Source organism: Propithecus coquereli, unplaced genomic scaffold (genome assembly GCF_000956105.1).
Source record: "Propithecus coquereli isolate 6110/MARCELLA unplaced genomic scaffold, Pcoq_1.0 Scaffold208, whole genome shotgun sequence".
Taxonomy (NCBI): domain Eukaryota; kingdom Metazoa; phylum Chordata; class Mammalia; order Primates; family Indriidae; genus Propithecus; species Propithecus coquereli.
In genome coordinates, this window is record NW_012145856.1 from 1,441,995 (window position 1) to 1,460,733 (window position 18,739).

General features: G+C 40.4%; 2 protein-coding genes across 4 annotated transcripts in view; one reads left to right on the forward strand and one right to left on the reverse strand.

The window, feature by feature from the left end:
* The window catches only part of REEP1 (receptor accessory protein 1), a 114,497-nt gene extending 109,650 nt beyond the window's left edge, over positions 1–4,847 (forward strand). For all 3 annotated transcript variants that reach the window (XM_012644239.1, XM_012644238.1, XM_012644240.1), the window contains one exon: positions 1,784–4,847. In XM_012644239.1, the coding sequence (XP_012499693.1) occupies positions 1,784–1,794 (11 nt within the window). In that variant the 3' untranslated portion in view covers positions 1,795–4,847. The remainder of the gene's footprint in view (positions 1–1,783) is intronic.
* Positions 4,848–8,219: 3,372 nt separating this feature from the next.
* MRPL35 (mitochondrial ribosomal protein L35) lies at positions 8,220–18,312 on the reverse strand. Its single transcript, XM_012644241.1, has 4 exons — positions 18,134–18,312; positions 10,847–11,036; positions 9,894–10,038; positions 8,220–8,555 (listed from the first exon to the last, which is right to left on the reverse strand). Exons 1-4 carry the CDS (start codon positions 18,174–18,176, stop codon positions 8,367–8,369), a joined length of 567 nt encoding a protein of 188 aa, XP_012499695.1. The 5' UTR covers positions 18,177–18,312; the 3' UTR covers positions 8,220–8,366.
* Positions 18,313–18,739: the final 427 nt, after the last annotated feature.

The following is an 18,739-nucleotide window of genomic DNA, read 5'->3' on the forward strand; positions in this document are numbered from 1 at the left end:
GGCTCTGTGGTCCCCAACCCCTGGGCCACAGACTGGTGCCAGTCTGTGCCCTGTTAGGAACTGGGCCACACAGCAGGAGGTGAGCAGGAGGCAAGATAGAGAAGCTTCATCTGTATTTACAGCCACTCCCCTCCCTATGGCTTGCATCACCGCCTGAGCTCTGCCTCCTGTCAGATCAGCGGTGGCATTAGATTTCCATGAGAGTGTGAACCCCACTGTAAACTGCGCATGCGATCTAGGACGCGAGCTCCTTATGAGAATCTAATGCCTGATGATCTGAGGTGGAGCTGAGGCATTGATGCTAGTGCAGGGGAGTGGCTGCAAATACAGATTATCATTAGCAGAGAGGTCTGACTGCACAATAAATGTAATGCACTTGAATCATCCTGAAACAATCACCCCCCACCTCCCTAGTCCGTGGAAAAATTGTCTTCCATGAAACTGGTCCCTGGTGCTAAAAAGGATGGGAACTAATGCTCTAGTTCATTCACTCCCTCCCTTTGCTGTGCCTGTCTGGCACTGAGCCAGACACCAGGAAATGGCGGTGAATGTGACATGGGCCTGCCCTCAGGAAGCTCCTAGTCTGGTGGGGAGACAGTGAGCAGAAAACGCACACCCCACCCTAGGCACAAGGTCCTCTGCTGCACAAAACATGATGAGAAGACAAAAGAGGTGATGATGCCTGGTTGTGTGTGGCTGGGCAGTAGCAAGAGGGGCTTAGGGAAACCTCTGCAGAAGCGACTTTAAGCTGGGTCCTCGGCAAGACTAGAAATATTCAAGACAGAGGAGAGAAGAAAGGGCTTCCAATCAGAAGGAACAGAGATGTGAAAGGACAGTGTAGAGAAAGAAGTTATCTGTGTAACAGTGGACAGAGACAGTGGTTGAGGGTAGGTGGGGCCGGTTGTGTGAACCCCCTTGAGTGCTATGCTAAGAAAAGTTTTTCCCTTTCTTTCATTGTAATAATAACTCCTCCTGTGACCTGTGTATCCCATGGAAGGAGGGGTCCCTTGAGCGTCATTTGTGGAGGATATGAGGTGGAAGCCTTTATACAGATTGAGTATCCCTAATCCAAAAATCTACAACTTTTTGAGCGCTGACATGATAATCAAGGGAAATGCTCACTGGAGTATTTTGGATTTCAGATTTTTAGATTGGGGTGCTCAATTGGTATGTATGTGCAAATATTCCAAAATCTGAAAAAAATCCAAAATCTGAAACACTTCTGGTTCTAAGCATTTTGGATAAGGGATACTAAAGACAGTGTTTGCTTCTGTGGTGTTGTTTGCTGTGCATTAAAGGGTTTCACATCCAGAAAGGGGACTGGAAATTTCTTGATGGAAATTTGAAGCACGTAGCAAGAAACATGAGACCAGTTGCCAAAGGAAATAACAAAAGTAAGGGAAGAGATGGGGAGGTGGTTGTCTCTGCTGAGTCATTTGTTAAGATCATTTTGCTCCCGGGGTGAAAGTAAGAAAGATGTGTCATTCTTCTGCACAACCGTTCCCTTGGGAGATCTTGAGATTTAGGAGACTATGAAGCCAAGAGGAAAGTGTTAGCCTTTTCCATGGGCTTAGTTTCACAGGGGTGCATGGGATGTGACTGGTGTTTGATTCCTGTTGTGGAGACTCAGGGAGACCCCAGCCTCAGCCAGCTGCCTCACACACATGTGCGTTTGGCTGAAGGAGCTGGATACCTCAACACAATCCTTTCCAAGTGTTGTCCTCCAAAAATTCCACATTTGTACCAAATTGAGGGATGCCTTTCTTTCTGTTTTCTCTACCAGGCACCTCCTAGAATCCCTCGATCTCGCTTCAGGAAGAAAAGTACCTCATCCTCGGCCACTGAAACCACGTGAGTGAGATGAGCCAACAGCACCGGATCCACAGAATGTTTCTTCTCTGCCTTAAAGAGCTATTCACTAATAACATAGAAATCTGCAAGCTGGGTGTGCTTTGAGTGTGCAGCCTCACAGACATGGCCTTTTCTCTCTCCCCTCTTCCACTTCTAAGATTTTTTTTTTTCCCTTTTATTTTTCTGGGGAAAGGCTAAACGGAAAGGTAGTGGGGGGGTGCCCTTTAAGTCTTCTGAGGTTAGTAATTTTCCACAATTGGATTGTCATTATAGACAGCAGTGTGTTTTTAGAAATATAAGAGAATCACCCTTATGCTGCTGAGATGTACATTTGTAATTTATCTGTCGCATACTTAGTTTTTAGTAATGTAAATGCAAAGCAATTTTTTAAAACTTTTTTTGTTCTTGCTACTAATACTTTGAACTATGATGTACATATTTATGGCTTTTGGCTTAACATAATGGACTTGCAAGGGCTGCCAGAGGTTCTGATATGTAAGAAAACTGCAAAACCAGAAATATATAAAAATATTTTGATTCTAGAGAACGTCTCAGATGTGCTTATAAAGCTTCCAAATACAACTCCAGTAACACACCCCTTTCCTGCTGGAAGATGCTCCATATTCTTCAGATAGTTGTTTAGTCAAAAAACCAGAGAAGTTAGGAATGAAGTTAGCTGAGTGTGATGACAGGTCAGGGGGAACATCCTAGGATAAGTCACAGGAAGCTCATCTCCTCCTTTGATTCAGGATTAGGAGCTTCTGAATCCTTTCCAGGGATTTAACATTGCCTTAGGCAGGCAGCTCACCCGTGGCCAAACTTCTTGGGGATGGGGACTTGCAGAGCTGTTGGAGGAATAATTTTGTGTTTCAAAAGTGCGTGGCAAATGATTATTTCTCCTTCATAGCGACCAGTGCTGTGACTAGCTTCCCTGGTTAGAGGAGCCAACAATCTGAGCACTTTGTTTTAGAGAACACTAAGCAAAAACAAAGAAAAAATACACACAAAAAAAACCCCTGAGAACTATGCCGTTTCAGATATGCTATGAAATACATCTGAGACAAATGTGTAACAATCAAATGGTGAGTTCTAGAATAGTTCTAGAGGTCGAGATCTTTATGGCTAAGACTTTGCTTAGATCCGTGGGCAGCTGTGGTTCACACCTGTTCCCTGCCTGACCTGTGCAGAGTGTGAACGGGGACAGACTCACACCCATGGGCACTACAGATCTTACGGGGTGTCTTACACAAGCCCGGATTGCTTAGCAGGGGAATAAAGCACTGTCTGAGGGGTCTCCCTACTTAGATTGAGAATTTTATTTGAAAAGAATCTGGTTTAAATGGCATTGTGGTCTGAGGTAGCTGTTCTCTCTGAGAGCTGAAATGTAAGAATAGTGTATTTGTGCTTAGAGTTGGTGTTTCTTTCAGTGTAATGCATGCAGTGGTCACAACCCAGTTACTCCTAATATTTGGATCGTGTTTGTTTGTAGATATGCCCTGAAGACTAGAGAATTAGTGTTATATACCACACGGAACTTAATGTCAACTGTAAACAGGCCCAATTAAAAACTGGTCCATTACTAAGCGATACATATTATCAGTGGCCTTTGCTGATGACACATTAGCTGGCTCTTAGCCACCTCAGAAGGAGTTTTATTTGAAGTTGACTGTTGCCAGATATGCATATTGAAATCCTTTCTTCCCACAGTTCCTCCGAGGGTGATTTTGTAATTTACAACAGGATACAGGAAAGTTAGCCTAAAAGCAAATCTACAGCTGGACGGCAAATGGAGGCTGTCTGCTCAATGTCTGTGCCCCCCAAACACCAATTCCTAAACCTGTGAAGGGAGACAGAAAATCTGTTTTCTTCAAGGTCACTGAATAGTTCTAGACAGAGGAATAATAGACTTTTAAAAATGTATTTACCTGTTAGTTGGAACTACCCAGAATTCTCAGAAATAAGTGCAAAAAAGCTTAAGCAGCTTCATAGCAACTTTTTGCCAAAATAATAAATGCCATTAGCAATAGAGTTTAAAATCCCATTGTGAACAGCTACATTTTCATTTTACAATGGAAAGTTATAACAAGTACAGGCTATCAAGTTTGCACTCAACTATGCCAAAAAAAGTTTGAAGCACTCTACTCTCAGACATGCTGTATTAATACTTCTCATTCAATATTAAAAAATATAAAGCTATCCAAACGCTGTCTTAACGTACATGTAACTATTTTTCCTTCAAGTGTTGATTAGGGAGTTGGTTTCTCTCTTTAAGACACTCACTGTACAACTGCGAGCAGCTGTCAAACTTCTGGCAAAACGTGTTTACTTATCTGACAAGCTGTATATTTGTGTATGGACTGACATAAAATGTGAATACCTATAAGTGTACGTGTAGTTGTGTGGTGTTCTGTCTAGAGGATACAACTGAATGTTTTTAATTTGCTGACTTACAGACACAGACTGTTTACAAAATGCTAGCTTCAAAGTCTGTAATTTTTATGTCATAACTTTTAGTTAATTGCCATTGAGCACCCTTTGTGTTTCTGAGGAGGTGAGATGTGGTCTTGTGTTTATAAACTGAAGAGTTTAGTCATAATCCCTCCTGGCTTTGTGTGAATAGCTTGCTCACTTCACTGGCCTTTGAAACGTGTGTTCTCCGTAGTAAACTGTCCATGTGTTTGTGATAAGAGTGCTTGTCCACCGTGACCTTCATCGAGCCTTCCTAATCCTTCACCCGGCACAGTATTTGAAATGGCAAAGGATGTGCTTCGTTCTCTAACAGCGTACAAAGTGCTGATGTTCTGGATTGTGACTGTGCACATTTCCTCTAGTTTATTTCTGTAGTCCCTATAGAACGATCTGTAATAAAATAGTATACTGGACTGTGCATCAAAGGGATGTAAAATTACAGTATTCCAAAGGTTGAAGTTCTGCTGTTTTGTTATAATGCCTGATATACATCTTGAATAAAGTCTTAACGTTTTTCTTTTAAAAAACATCTTTGTAATGTTGGGCTTATAGGGAAAGAAGAAATACTTTTTTAAAAATGTGGAAGGTAGCAAGGATTAGAAGCTGAGTGCTCAGCCACTAACTGGCCTGGTGACTTGGCCCTATGCCTATTGCATAGGATTGTTGGGAGGAAAAAAAAATTAAATGGTATGAGTGTTTTGAAAACCAGTTCATAACACAAATATAAACCTGAAAGTATCACTGTTTTACATTTTAAAAGATCATCAGTGGAAACTGGGTAGCTGTGAAAATAGAGTAGTTCATTGGTAGGCAGTTTTAATTCTGCAAATAGACCTTTGGTCTGACATTTTACTTTACTCTGAGCATTTCTTCTTCTGCAAATGGGGGAGTACCTGTGTGATCGGAACAGGGCGGTGCATGTACAGGGCCACTGCGGGTAGAAGGGGTGCCCTTAAACCTACTGCAGGCCTTGCATTTAAAATCTGAACAGGTACACTTAAGCTTCATTGGGTGGTCACAAAAACTAGAAGTTCAAAATTTGAAATATTAAAATTAAACACAGGTCAATTTTCTTTGCTTTTATAGTCCTATATTCTGTGTGTTTGACATGACTGTAAAATAAAGCAGCAGCAGGAAAAAGTAGATTCAGAGGACTAAAAGGAAGAAGAGATGGAAAGAAAGGCTGGAAATCCATTCATTTATGCATTTACTGAGCCAGGTCCAATGTCAACAGAACAGATTAACCACGTTAAGAGTGGATAAAGACCAGGAAAGCAAAGTTATAAAAATCAAAAGCTGAGTCGACATAGTGTTATGAAGAAATATTTAGTATTTACAGTGCTAGATTATAGTCACTTGTTGATTCAGATAAGAATTTTCATGTTATTAGAAGACTGAGGGAAATACACAGGATTCCAAGGAGTTAGATTGGAGTTCTGGGACTTAGTAGCTGTACTTTTGGGTAATTTATTTAACCCTCTCTAAGCTTCAGTTTCCTCAAATCTAAACTAGGGATAAATAATCATATCTCCTCTCACAAGCTTATGAGGATTAGTAGTTTTATAGATATGTGCCCAGTTTTGTAGATATGCTGAAACATAGTAAGTGTTCAATAAATTATATATATACTTGTATAAATAAGATATGCATATATTTTATACATCATATATATATACTTGAATATATATATATATTCTACTTAGGAAGAAGATTCTACTTAGGTAGACTCTTTAATGCAGTGTTTTATTGTCAAACTATAAAATCAGTGTTGACAATAAGCCCTTCTACCCACAAAATAAAAACTGTATGTATGAAATTCCCTTCCCCCTAAATCATGTGCCTGTCAGCCCTCCCACTTCAGTCCATCTCTGGATGCTGAGGCCCTGGTTGCCAGTCCTTGTCTCTACCCCTCCTGTCCCGGGGCTCTGAGGCCCCCGTAAGAGACCCTGTCATCCGTATTCGCAGTAAAGAAGTCATGGAGGCTGCGGGAAAGTGACCTCCTCCTTAACTTCTGCAGGCACCAGTTCCATCCCACTACCAACGGGGCATCAGAGGGCAGGAGCCACACAAGTGAGAAAAGACACAGAAGCCCTGTAAGTGGTTGGCTTTGGCCATCTCAGAAGTGCAAAATGATGAAAACCCATCAAGACAGAATGCCATTTCATGTTTCAGGTTTTTACCTCAAGTTAGATGTCTACTCTTTATTTATTAGTCCCATAAATAGACACACACTTGGCCTTCCGGTTTTAGAACATTCTGTTGTTACCCCTTTTCCTTTTAATGAAGGAAACACACTAGTTTCAAAGAATCCCCCCTAAAAATCCTGGCCTAACATGCCACAGAACTTCTATTTGGTTATCTTTTACCTTATTCTACTAACAACAGAGGAACTTTATCTTACTATCATCAACTATTTATTGTATTAAAGGATTTGAAACAGTTATTCATGCATAATTCTATTTAACAATGGTTTTCAACTGGGAAAGTGCTCTGCTGTTTGAAAATGCTTCCCAGATGATTCTGAGAACCACTGCCCTAGACTATAACCACTCAAGTGAATTTTACTCAATGCCTCTTACCTGCCCCTCTTCAAGTAAACAATGCTTAACTCTTGCATCATTTCTAAAATGATTGAGATTACTTTTCCCCCTTAGTTTCTACAATGCATTTTTGTAAATTTTTGGAAAAAGTTTACCCTTATAAATGAAAATATGAAACGTCAAGTGGATAAACTTTTAAGAAATACATATCTTTCAAAACTTGGGTAAAAAGTCTTTGTCTTCACTTCTGTAGCCTCTTCTGTTTCTTGAGTGGGCATACTGAAAGGATATTTCATTTACTCTTCCTTTTTTTTCAATTTCAGAATATTACAGGGTACAAACGTTCTGGTTACCTGATTTGCTTTTGTGCAGTCTGAGTCAAAGTTATATGTGTACCCATCACCAAAATAGCGTGAATTGTACCCATTAGGTGTGAATTTACCTGTCCCTCCCTCCCCTCTCCCACCTGCTTGCTCTATGGAAAATAGTATGGAGATACCTCAAAGAACTAAAAATAGACCTACCATTTGATCCAGCAATTCCACTAATGGGTATTTACCCAAAGGAAAAAAATCATTTTTTCAAAAAGACACCTGCACTTGAATGTTTACTGCAGCACAATTCACAATCACAAAGATGTGGAATCAACCCAAGTGCCCATCAATATGAGTGGATTCATTTACTCTTCTGTAAAAAAATCTTATTCCAATAAACTAAATGAGAACTGTTAGGAACACCTTGAACCTAGTGCACTAGAAGTTAGGTGTGGGCTGGGCGTAGTGGCTCATGCCTGTAATCCTAGCACTCTGGAAGGCTGAGGTGGGAGGATTGCTTGAGCTCAGGAGTTTGAGACCAGCTTGAGCAAGAGCAAGACCCTGTCTCTACTAAAAATATAAAAAATTAGCTGGGCATCATGGTGTGCACCTGTAGAGTCAGCTACTCAGGAGGCTGAGGCAGGAAGATTGCTTGAGCCCAGGAGTTTGAGGTTGCTGTGAGCTAGGCTGACACCACGGCACTCTACTCAGGGCAATGGAGTGAGACCGTCTCAAAAACAAAAAGAAGTTAGGTGTGCTGCCGCCCCATGCTCACCTCTAAATGAAACTGCTTACATAACTATTTTTTGCTCTGTGTGAACCCACTAACACAAAGTGGGCCATGGTGGGCTCCTGACCTAAGAACAGCCAACACTGGACAATGACACTGATGAGACCTGTTGTAAAAAGGTAAGCTGGCCCAGTTAGAGTCTCTTGGCAATTAGAGACTGGAGACAGGAGCTGAGGATCATGATGGAGAAAAGAACCTCAAAGGTGCAAGCTACAGTTATTATGAGGGAGCAGAAACTGTAAGTAAGCAAAAGCATTAAGTTTTAAAACTTTCATAAGTTTAATGTATGTTTACATATTAATTGGTACAACTTACATCAAATTTTATAGTTACTCATTTTTGCAAAGACATCATTATTCAAAGATACTTATTCAATAACTGGGAAATCATAAAACTTCTGATCTATACTTTCAGGTTTGTTCGATCATGATACTTCTGATAAGGATCATCAACATACCAGTTTCGCCTCTTCCAGAAAGACGTCGTCATTTTATCTAAGAGTTTACTCTGGGTTTTATTACAGAACACAAATTCCCTCAAGCGTCTTTTTCTTGCAGCTGTCTTCTTCCATAATTTTTTCTTATAACCAGCCTGTTAGATAACATTACAAAGACATTAAAAAACATTATATTACATAGGAAACAACAGAAATCTTCACAACTCATAGTTTATAGGCCCAATGGGATCAGGTCCTTCATAGTAATATGTGGTTTCCAGACCCCAACAAAAGGGACATGGAAAGGAAGGCAAAGAAACCTACCCATTTCATTTTACCTAGGGTTAGATGAGAATCTAGAAATAACTGGTATGATAATGAAGGGAAGACATAATTTCAATGATCCAAAATTCACAAAACTCAGAACTATGAAAACTTTAGTTCAGCTACTTATAGATTATATGAGCTTCTGTTGATTGGTGTAGGAAACTACCATAGTGTTGTTTCAATGGAAAAATGAGATAAGAGTTCCAATTGACCCATATATCTACAAATTTAGGACCGTTTATAAAAGAGGGGACAATCCTTTCAACCTTTCAAACAGTGAGAAAGTTCTAGCATTTTATTTTTACAAGGAACCAAATTTTGATCTTTAAAGAATTATTTGTTAACTTCCAAGTAATAAAAGGGAAGTAGGATTTCAACAGTTACTAAAACTCAAAGGTGGTTTTGCAAAACTGGTGTTAAGCTACTTTCTAATTATCAGCTGCTGTGTTTCCTCGCATAAGGATGTGAATAAAAAAGCCCACATTTATGCTCAAGACACACTGTGGGAGGGGACAGAGCAATAATAATTTTTCAGAATCACCCTTAGAGGCTGTGATCCCCAGCCAGTCATTATTAAGAGTTCTATCTGAGATGCTTCCTAATCATACATACCAACAGAGAGAAAAGCTTATAAATTAAAAAAAACTAAAGTATATGTGGGTTGAATGTTTTGCCATAAAGATTAAGCCACCTGAGAATCCAATCCAAAGTAGGCTGAAATGTTCTTCAGTCCCCAAATCTGAGCCATGTGACTAAATCTGTGCAGTCTACTGTGATGAATAAATATGTGCTGAAGTCTGCTGTGCTGCTATAATACTCTAGGCTTAAACAGAGCCTCCAAACAGGTTATTAAACTTACGGGGTCTCAAAGGGCTTCTGGCAATCACTAGATAAGTGAGACATGTTAGAAGACCTGAGGTGAACTTGCCTACAGTGAAGATTTTTGCCATCATGAATATTTTGTTTTAAGAATGCTTACATGTTTTCTTTACGTGGATTCACTTACACAAGGAGCTGCCTGCCAAGCTGGTCCTTACACACAACACTGTAAGAGCTACTGGTAAGACTGGGGGTGGGGATACGTCAATGAGTAGGCTAACTGAATTCTGCTTCATTTTAATTTGCTCACACTCCTTTTTCAATTAAGGAATAGAGTGAAGACTCACCTTTCTCCTTACCCAAAGGCCAGAGTGAAGTCGAAGAAACCTATAGATGACAGCTTTCACAGTCTTTCTCTTGCCTTTCAGTGTACTGACGTATGTTACAGTTCTGACTGGCAGCTTCAGGACATTTGGAAACAAGAGGGCCACTCTAAAATATATTTAAAAATTTTTAACTCAGTAATCAGATTGATTAAAGGATAAAATCCATATCTATACTTAGAAATGAGTGAAGCTGCTCCACTGGAATGGAATTGACTTTTAATATACAATTTACTTCAAATGATCCATGACACTAAGTATAAATATGAAAACCAACTATCACCACCTTGTAAGCCTTCTAAAATCCACCCCCTCAATCCCTATGAAAGAATTTATCCTATTTTTTTTTTTTTTTTTTGAGACAGAGTCTTGCTCTGTCACCCTGGGTAGAGTGCCATGGCATCACCATAGCTCACTGCAACCTCAAATTCCTGGGCTCAAGCGATCTTCCTGCCTCAGCCTCCTGAGTAGCTGGGAACTAGAGGCACACCACCACATCCAGCTAATTTTTCTATTTTTAGTAGAGATGGGGTCTCGCTCTTGCTCAGGCTGGTCTTGAACTCCTGATCTCAAGCATTCCTCCCACCTCAGCCTCCCACAGTGCTAGGATTACAGGCACAAGCCAAGATGCCCAGCCTATCCTATTATATTTTCATCACCTAATTTCTTATCCATCTGTCCACCAGATTGCAAATTCCTTGAGGACTTTACACAACATGAGAAGTGTGCTCTGTTTGGTAGTTCCTACTGCTGGCATGTAGGTATATGGGTGTCAGTCATATTCTCCCACTCAATCAGGCAAAGTCTGTATAATCGACTGTAGGAAGGCGAAGGATATCTACTTCTAAGATGTCTTTGCAGGCATGAATATTTTAGAAATTTTGTCCAAGCATCATGTTTACTGAAATATACTCTACCTATTAAGAATTGTTGCAGTATGCCCACACGTCACGTTTCTGGCAGATGTCATAAGTCTGGGAGCAGAGGAAACAACTGGTGTCTGAATATGACTAAAATGTCCAGAGGACAGTGCAGAAATAAAAGAGGCATTCTTGGTGCAGTTCCGATAGGCTGAAGATGCCAAAATATTCAGGGGCCGTAAGATTCCTGTAGAGAAAGGAGCATATCTACTTAATATGATATTCCAAAATATGCATCCAGATAATTAAAATTAAGTGTTGTATCAAAGCAACCAAATGTTATATATAATTAATGTGTCCTGAACATCAGACTCACCTGTGGAGCTTTCATCACCTTTATTGAAGTATAACTTGTATACCATAAAATTACCCAGTTTATGTGTACCATTCAAAGATTTTTAGAAAATTTAGAGAGCTGTGCAACCATCATCACAATATAGTCCGATGTGTCCCAGTTCTATGTCCAGTACCAGGGAACAAAATGTGTGTAACATTAATTCCCATCCCCACCCCAGATCCTATACTCTGGTGAGACAGAACTATCCACAGTACAATGGCAGATCAGAAACACAAAAGCCTGGACCCTTCCAGGAAAGAAAAGAGAGTAGCAAGAGAAGGATTCATGAAGAAAACAGAAGCAGCACTTCAGTTCCCCTCAAAAAGTTAACCGGCCCTTAGAGGAGGAAGAACATATTTCAGGTAGGATGAACAACATAAGCAAAGGCAATGAGGCTGAAACAAATACAGCTGACCCTTGAACAACAAGGGTTTGAACTGTGTGGCTCCACTACGTGTGGATTTTCTTCAATAAAAGTTACACCGAGTGTGCCTGCCTCTCCTGCTTCCCCTTCAACCTCCTTCACCTCTGTCACCTGAGACAGCAAGACCAAGCCCTATTTTCTCCTCCTCCTCAGCCTACTCAGTGCGAAGACAAAGTGGATGAGCGTTTATAATGATGTATTTCCACTTAATGAATAGTAAATATATTTTCTGTTCCTTATAATTTTCTTCGTAACATTTTCTTTTCTCTAGCTTACTTTAAGAATACATTTCACAGACCCACTCAGTCAAAATACAAAAAAATATATATATATAGTATACATGTAACATACAGAATATGTGTTAACTGACTGTTTATGTTATCAGTAAGGCTTCCAGTCAACAGTAGGCTGTAAGTTAAGTTTTTGGAGACTCAAGAGTTATACTTGGATTTTTGACTGTATGGGGGCTGGTACCCCTAACCCCTGCATTGCTCAATGGTCAACTGTAGATGTATGGGCTGAGGACCGGACCTGCCACAGAGGCTGAGACTGCTTGCCTGACTGTATCAGAGATCCTTTGAGAGAAGGAGTGGGAAATGAGGTGGGGTAGGTCAGCACGCAGATTTCTGAGTGCCTGGGTGTGTGCACTGGATGCAGTTCTCTTTATCAGTCCTTCCCAGTATGGTTAGACTTAGTTCATGGCTGCAAATTAGAATAACTCATGGAGTTCTCACTCCACTTGTAAATTCTGACTTAGTATGGGGCTCAAAATTGTGCATGTTAAAAAAGGTCCATGGCACTTTGGGAGGCTAAGGCAGGAGGATGGCTTGAGGCCAGGAGTTCAAACATAGTGAGACCCTGTCTCTACAAAAGATTTTTTTAAATTATTAGCCAGGCGTGGTGGCACATGTCTATAGTCCTAGCCACTCGGGAGGCTGAAGCAGTAGGATTGCTTGAACCCAGGAGTTTGAGGTTGCAGTGAGCTATGATGATGCCACTGCACATCCAGCTTGGGCAACAGAGAGCCTGTCTTAAAAAAAAAAAAAAAAAAAAGTTCCACAGGAAGATGGAAATGTCCTAGAACTAGAATGACGTGGTAATGGTCACACAACTACCTAAATTTACTAAAAAGTCATCGAATTGTACACATGATGTAAATTCTACCTCAATGAAACTGGATTTAAAAAAAAAAAACCTCCACCTGAGTCTGATGCTCAGCTAGGACTTGGAACTACTGTACCACTGTCTACTGCATTGCTTTCACCGAAGAAATGAGGGGCAGTGTGGTGTAGAAGTGAAGTGCTAGGATTCAATCAGATGGTTTGGGTTCATATTTTAGCTCTAATGCTTACTAGCTATGTAACCATGGGAAAGTAACTTAACCTCTCTGTGCCCCAGTTTCCTCAAATTTAAATGAGGTTCATTATGGAGAGGTAACAAGAACTAAATGAGATAAAACATGGAAAGCACTTGGAATAATGCTTGGCATAGAGAAAACATTTAATGAATGCTAACAGCAGATAATAAAGAAGAGTCATGGAGTGCTTAACAAAGATGGTACAGGCTGAGTATCTCTTATCCAGAATATTTAATACTTGGGACCAGAAGTGTTTCAGATTTTGGATTTTTTCAGATTTTGTAATATTTGCATGTATATAATGAGATATCTTGGGAATGGGACCCAAGTCTAAAAATGAAATTTATTTATGTTTCACGTACACCTTATACACACAGCCTGAAGGTAATTTTATACAACATTTTTATTTTTATTTTTTCTTTGAGAGAGTCTCCCTCTGTTGATCAGGCTGGAGTGCAGTGGCGTCATCATAGCTCACTGCAACCTCCAATTCCTGGGCTCAAGTAATCCTCCTGCCTCAGCCTCTTGAGTAGCTGGGACTATAGGCACATGCCACCACACCCAGTTAATTTTGTACTTTTTGTAGAGATAGGGTCTTGCTATGTTACTCAGGCTGGTCTTGAACTCCTGGCCTCAGGCAATCCTCCTGCCTTGGCCTGAGATTATAGGTGTGAGCCCCCACACTCAGCCAACGGTTTTGAATAATTTTGTGCATGAAACAAAATTTTGATTGTGACCCCATCACATAAGGTCAGGTGTGGAATCTTCCACTTGTGATGTCATGTCGGAGCTCAAAAAGTTTCGAATTTTGAAGTATTTCAGATTTCAGATTAGAGATGCTCAACCTGTATATGTTAACAGGTGGCAGTTAAAGACAGAATACTTAAAACCTTTATTTTACTTTTTCTTCTCCATCAAAGATAACAATTTTCAAACTGAAAAAGGTAGCATAAACATTGGAGAGTTAGCTGAAATCAAAGATTCAGGAAACTGGGCTCTTAGAAATCAAATAATCTACACAATGCAGGAATTCAAGTCTCTAGGCATAAATAATTTAAATCTCAAAGAACTGAAAAGATCTGCATGTGATGACAAGCCAGGTGGTAATCTCTGAAAAATTAAATGAATTGTAGATTAAAAAATGTCCCCAACATAGATCATCAGATCTTGGTATGTCTCAGTTAAAAAAAAAAAAAAAAATCTCCGAAATTCTTGGAAACCACCTCTGCATGAAGTGAGCAGATAGAATGTGGAACATATAAATGAGTAAACTACAGGCTCATCTGTAGAAAAACAATGTTAGAACGAATTAATAAATAGGAAGTTCGCAGCAAAAAAAAAAAAGTCAACTAGGAGTCAGTTGTTCCTTAAAAAGAACTAATTTTGTTTTGTTTTGTTTTTCTTCATTTCTTCATTTATATTTTGAGAGTCAGGATCTCGGTCTATCACCCTGGTTGGAAAGCAGTGGCACTGATCATAGCTCACTGTAACCTTGAATTTCTGGGCTCAAGCAATCCTCCTGCCTCAGCCTCCTGAGTAGCTAGGACTACAAGCACATACCACCACACCTGGATAACTTTTTAATTTTTTTGTAGAGACGTGGGTCTCACTGCGTTGTGGAGGCAGGTCTCAAACTCCTGGCCTCAAGTGATCCTCCTACCTAGGCCTCTCAAAATGCTAGGATTACAGGCGTGAGCCACCCGGTCCAGCCATCATTTCTTTTTATATAGCCACTAACCTAGGGAATCATTGGAATGTCCTAGGCACAGTGCACCCTTACTTCAGGAAGACATCTGAAAGATGTTTCTATATTCTAAAGAAATATAGAAATATGGGCAGGATAATAGTAGATTTAGGTAAATTCCAAGCTGGCTGGATACTATCCCTAACTTAGTCAACTGCTGTTCACCTAGTAAAAGTCTCTTCCTGGCTCCCTAATGGACTCTGTTTTGTTTGTAATTTTTTTCTTAATTTTTTAATTTTTATTTTTTAGAGACAAATTTCAGCTGGTCACTCAGGCTGGAGTGCACAATCATAGCTCACTGCAGCCTTGAGATCCAGTGCTCAGAGGATCCTCCCTCCTTAGCCTCCCGAGTAGCTGGGACTACAAACGCTCACCACCACATCCAGCTTTTGTTCTCAACTTTTATGAAGGTTCTGAAGCTTCATAAGACATGTTTATCAATCTGCATAAAAAACGAGTGGCTTGTTAACATATTTGTGAAAAGGTAGAAATCAAAACTCCAAGTGATCTCAGTAAGAGAGAAAAACAGATCAAAACCAACAAGATGAAATCACAGCTAAACACATTGAAGTTAGAAAAAACAGTTACTGGAACAACAGGATGGGTGAACCTGGCTTGAGAGCACTTCATGGGAAAATGACTTGGGGGGGCTTTATCTGCCACACCTTCTGGTGGACCAGCCACGTGATTTAGCCTATCAAACCTAACAGAGTCTAACTTAGACTGTTAACAAAAGTGCAGTACACAAATCAGTCCTCTACCTTGTTTGGGCATTTTCATAGAGTTGGTCATACTCTTGTATGGAGAATACAGATGTTTACACAAAAGAGGTAACACAAAATCAGAGTTTTGAAGGAAAAAGATAGGTAGAAGGAATAGGAGGTACAAAGGTGAAGAAGCAAAAAAATCAGAAAAACCTGGTGTAATACATGTGGGGAATTACAAATAGCTCAGGGTGGCAAGAATCAAAGGAATGAGAATGAATGGGGGATGTAAGCTGCACTGAGTGGGGGCAGGGAGAGTGTGACAGTGTACAAACCAGTGGTCTTCAAGCTCTTTTGATCTCATATCCTCTAAAAGAATTTTGAAAAATTATGTACCCTTTCATAAATTCTTAAGTAAATCTAAAATATTAAATAGTTTAAGTTGTTAAAAAGAATATAATTTCCAGTGTATTTAAAATACTGGGCCAGGTGCAGTGGCTCACGCCTATAATTTTAGCATTCTGGGAGGCTGAGGTGGGAGGATTGCATGAGGCCAGGAATTCAAGACCAGCCTGAGCAAGAGTGAGACCCCGTTTCTACAAAAAATAGAAAAATTAGCCAGGCGTAGTGGTATATACCTGTAGTCCCAGCTACCTGTTACTCAGGAGGCTGAGGCAGGAGGATTCCTTGAGCCCAGGAATTTGAGTTTGCAGTGAGTTACGGTGACACCGACTGCACTCTAGCCTGGGCAACAGAGCGCGACTCTGTCTCAAAAAAACAAAAAAAAACCCTGACATTTAAAAATAAGCTGTTACATCATTCTTGGAAATGTTTTCAATGCAATCTAAATATCATAGTGAGTTGATAAGCACCTACATAATCTAAAAAAACACAAGAAGTATAAATTCAAGTAAATGAAAAATAAGAACTTCTTTTCACCAAAAGGCACTGCAAATAAAGTAAAAAAGAGAAGCCAGAGAGGGAGGACACTGGACACACGAAAATGAAAAAGGACACATATCCAGAATATATAAAGAACTACTATAAATCAATAAGACAGACAACCTAATAGAAAAATGGCAAAATAAATGGGTATTTCATAAAAGAAATTCAAAAGGCCAATATGCATATGTAAACATACTTAGTAAGGTTCATTACTAATCAGAGAAAAACTTATTTAAACCTCAGTGAGATGCCACTACATAGCCAGCAGATTGACAAAAATTTGTAGGTCTGACAATTCCAAGTGATGGTGAGGATGCGGAGCTTTCACTGCTGGAGTAAGCATATGGCTGTGGAAAACAGTTTGGCAATATCAGGCAATGCTGAATATATACATAATCTCCAACCTAGCAATTCCACAGCTAGTTTTACACACACATACACATACACACAACCCTTACAGACACTATTGCACTCATGCACCAGGACACAAGGTCAATTAGCTTTGCACATAATTGTCCCCAAACTGGAAACACCCAAATCAACAGAATGGAGAGTCGTGGAACAGTAACATAAGTAAATATTGTATAGTAATAAGAAAGCATTACAGCTACAGGCAAAATGAATGAATCTCACAAAATAAAAGAAGCCAGACACTAAAGAGTACACACTGTATGATTCCATTCATGTAAAGTTCAAAACCAGGCAAAACTAAACAACGTTACTGAGAGATGCACATACAGATGCTAAAACTACTATAAGAAAAATAGGAAATGTAATGCAGTAATTATAAAAATGAGAAGAGTTTATGTTTGGGGTTGGGGAAGCAGGGAATTTTGATTGAGGAGATGCAGAGGGTAGGAGAAGGGGCTTCTGGTAGCGCTCCATGTCTTGACCTGAGTGTTACACAGGTGTCTGCTTTAGAACTGTTAAACCATTCATGCATGTTTATATAAAATTTTCTTTATATGTACATTTCACACACACACAAAAATACCCCACGTAAAAAAGCTCTTCTCTAACAGGAAAATTTACATCGTTGCTTTTTTTCTTCTTGATCTTGTTATTTCTTGTCTTTTCCCACAAAATTTTATCCTAATTTATTTTGTGCGAAAGCAACTTACTGATCATCCTATTGTATTTGAACTATTTTTAACATTTGCAACAGTGCTTAGCATGTCACTCCTGTTTTCTCTCTCAGTTAAGAAACCCTTATGCCAGTCCTTTGCCAGGGGCTGTAATTATAAACAAAATCAACCACAGTCCACGATAGCCACACACGTTGTTGAGTCTCACACTTCATGCTCTGTGCCAGGCACTAAGCAAAACGCTTTACGCTCATAAACTCATTTAATCCCTAGGTAGGTGGTATTATCCCCACTTTACAACTGTAGACACTAAAGTTGCAAGAAATTAAATAACTCTCAAGGTCGAAGGTCGTGAATGCCGGGTGATAGACTCTAAATCAGAAAGTTAGGAGAGACTTTTTCGGTCTCCCTCGCCCCCCTCCGCCCCAGTCTCTAGTTTGTTTTCTAGGGCAGGAGAAGCCGGTAAGGAAGCGGGTAAACCCGGGACACACAGGCCCGCGTGGGCACAAGTCCGGGACCCCGGTGCGGGCCGTCGGTCACGCCGCCGCAGAGAAAATTCGGAGCAACCCTCTGGCCTCAAATAATGACTTTTCCCCTCCTGTTAACCTCTAGTCTAAACGCTGATTGCATCGCGTGCCACTACGCACTTCTGCGAAAATACAAATGGAGCGTGTCGCTCTGCACTGACCTGAAGCTGCTCTCACGGCACCGGCAAAAGCAGAGGCAGCCATCTTGCCCTCCTCGCCTACGGCGGCCGCATTGGGTTTAAAAGCACCAGAGCGAAAGTGAATAAAGGAAAAGCAACCCGGGCAGAGTCAAGGGAGAGGAAAAGAGCAAAGGAGTGGTTAACTCAACATTTATTGAATGCATACTATACGCCAGGTTCTGTCCTTTCCCGCTGTAAAACAACTGCATATAGAACAGTGCCTGGGATATAGTAGGTTTGCAAAAAAAAATTGTTTTGAGCATGTCACTGAAAGAGCTATTTAACGTACACAACGGCGGCCGGCGTGGTGGCTCACACCTGTAATCCTAGCACTCTGGGAGGCCCAGGAGGGAGGATGGCGCTTGAGGTCAGCAGTTCCAGACCAGCCTCGGCAAGAACGAGACCCGTCTTTACCAAAAATAGAAAAAAATTAGATGGGCAACTACAAATAGAAAAAATTAGCCGGGCCTGGTGCATGCCTGTAGTCCCAGCTACTTGGGAGGACGAGGCAGGAGGGTTTCTTGTGCCCAAAAGTTTGAGGTTGCTGTGAACTATGATGACGCCACAGCACTCTAGCCCAGGCAACAG

Coding starts and splice junctions, on each gene's coding strand:
- MRPL35 (XM_012644241.1), bottom strand. CDS start 18,176: ATGGCTGCCTCTGCTTTTGCCGGTGCCGTGAGAGCAGCTTCAG. Junction 10,039..10,846: donor ACTGCAACAATTCTTAATAG/GTAGAGTATATT, acceptor AATATATTTTAG/AGTGGCCCTCTTGTTTCCAA. Junction 8,556..9,893: donor GCCTTTGGGTAAGGAGAAAG/GTGAGTCTTCAC, acceptor GTTATCTAACAG/GCTGGTTATAAGAAAAAATT.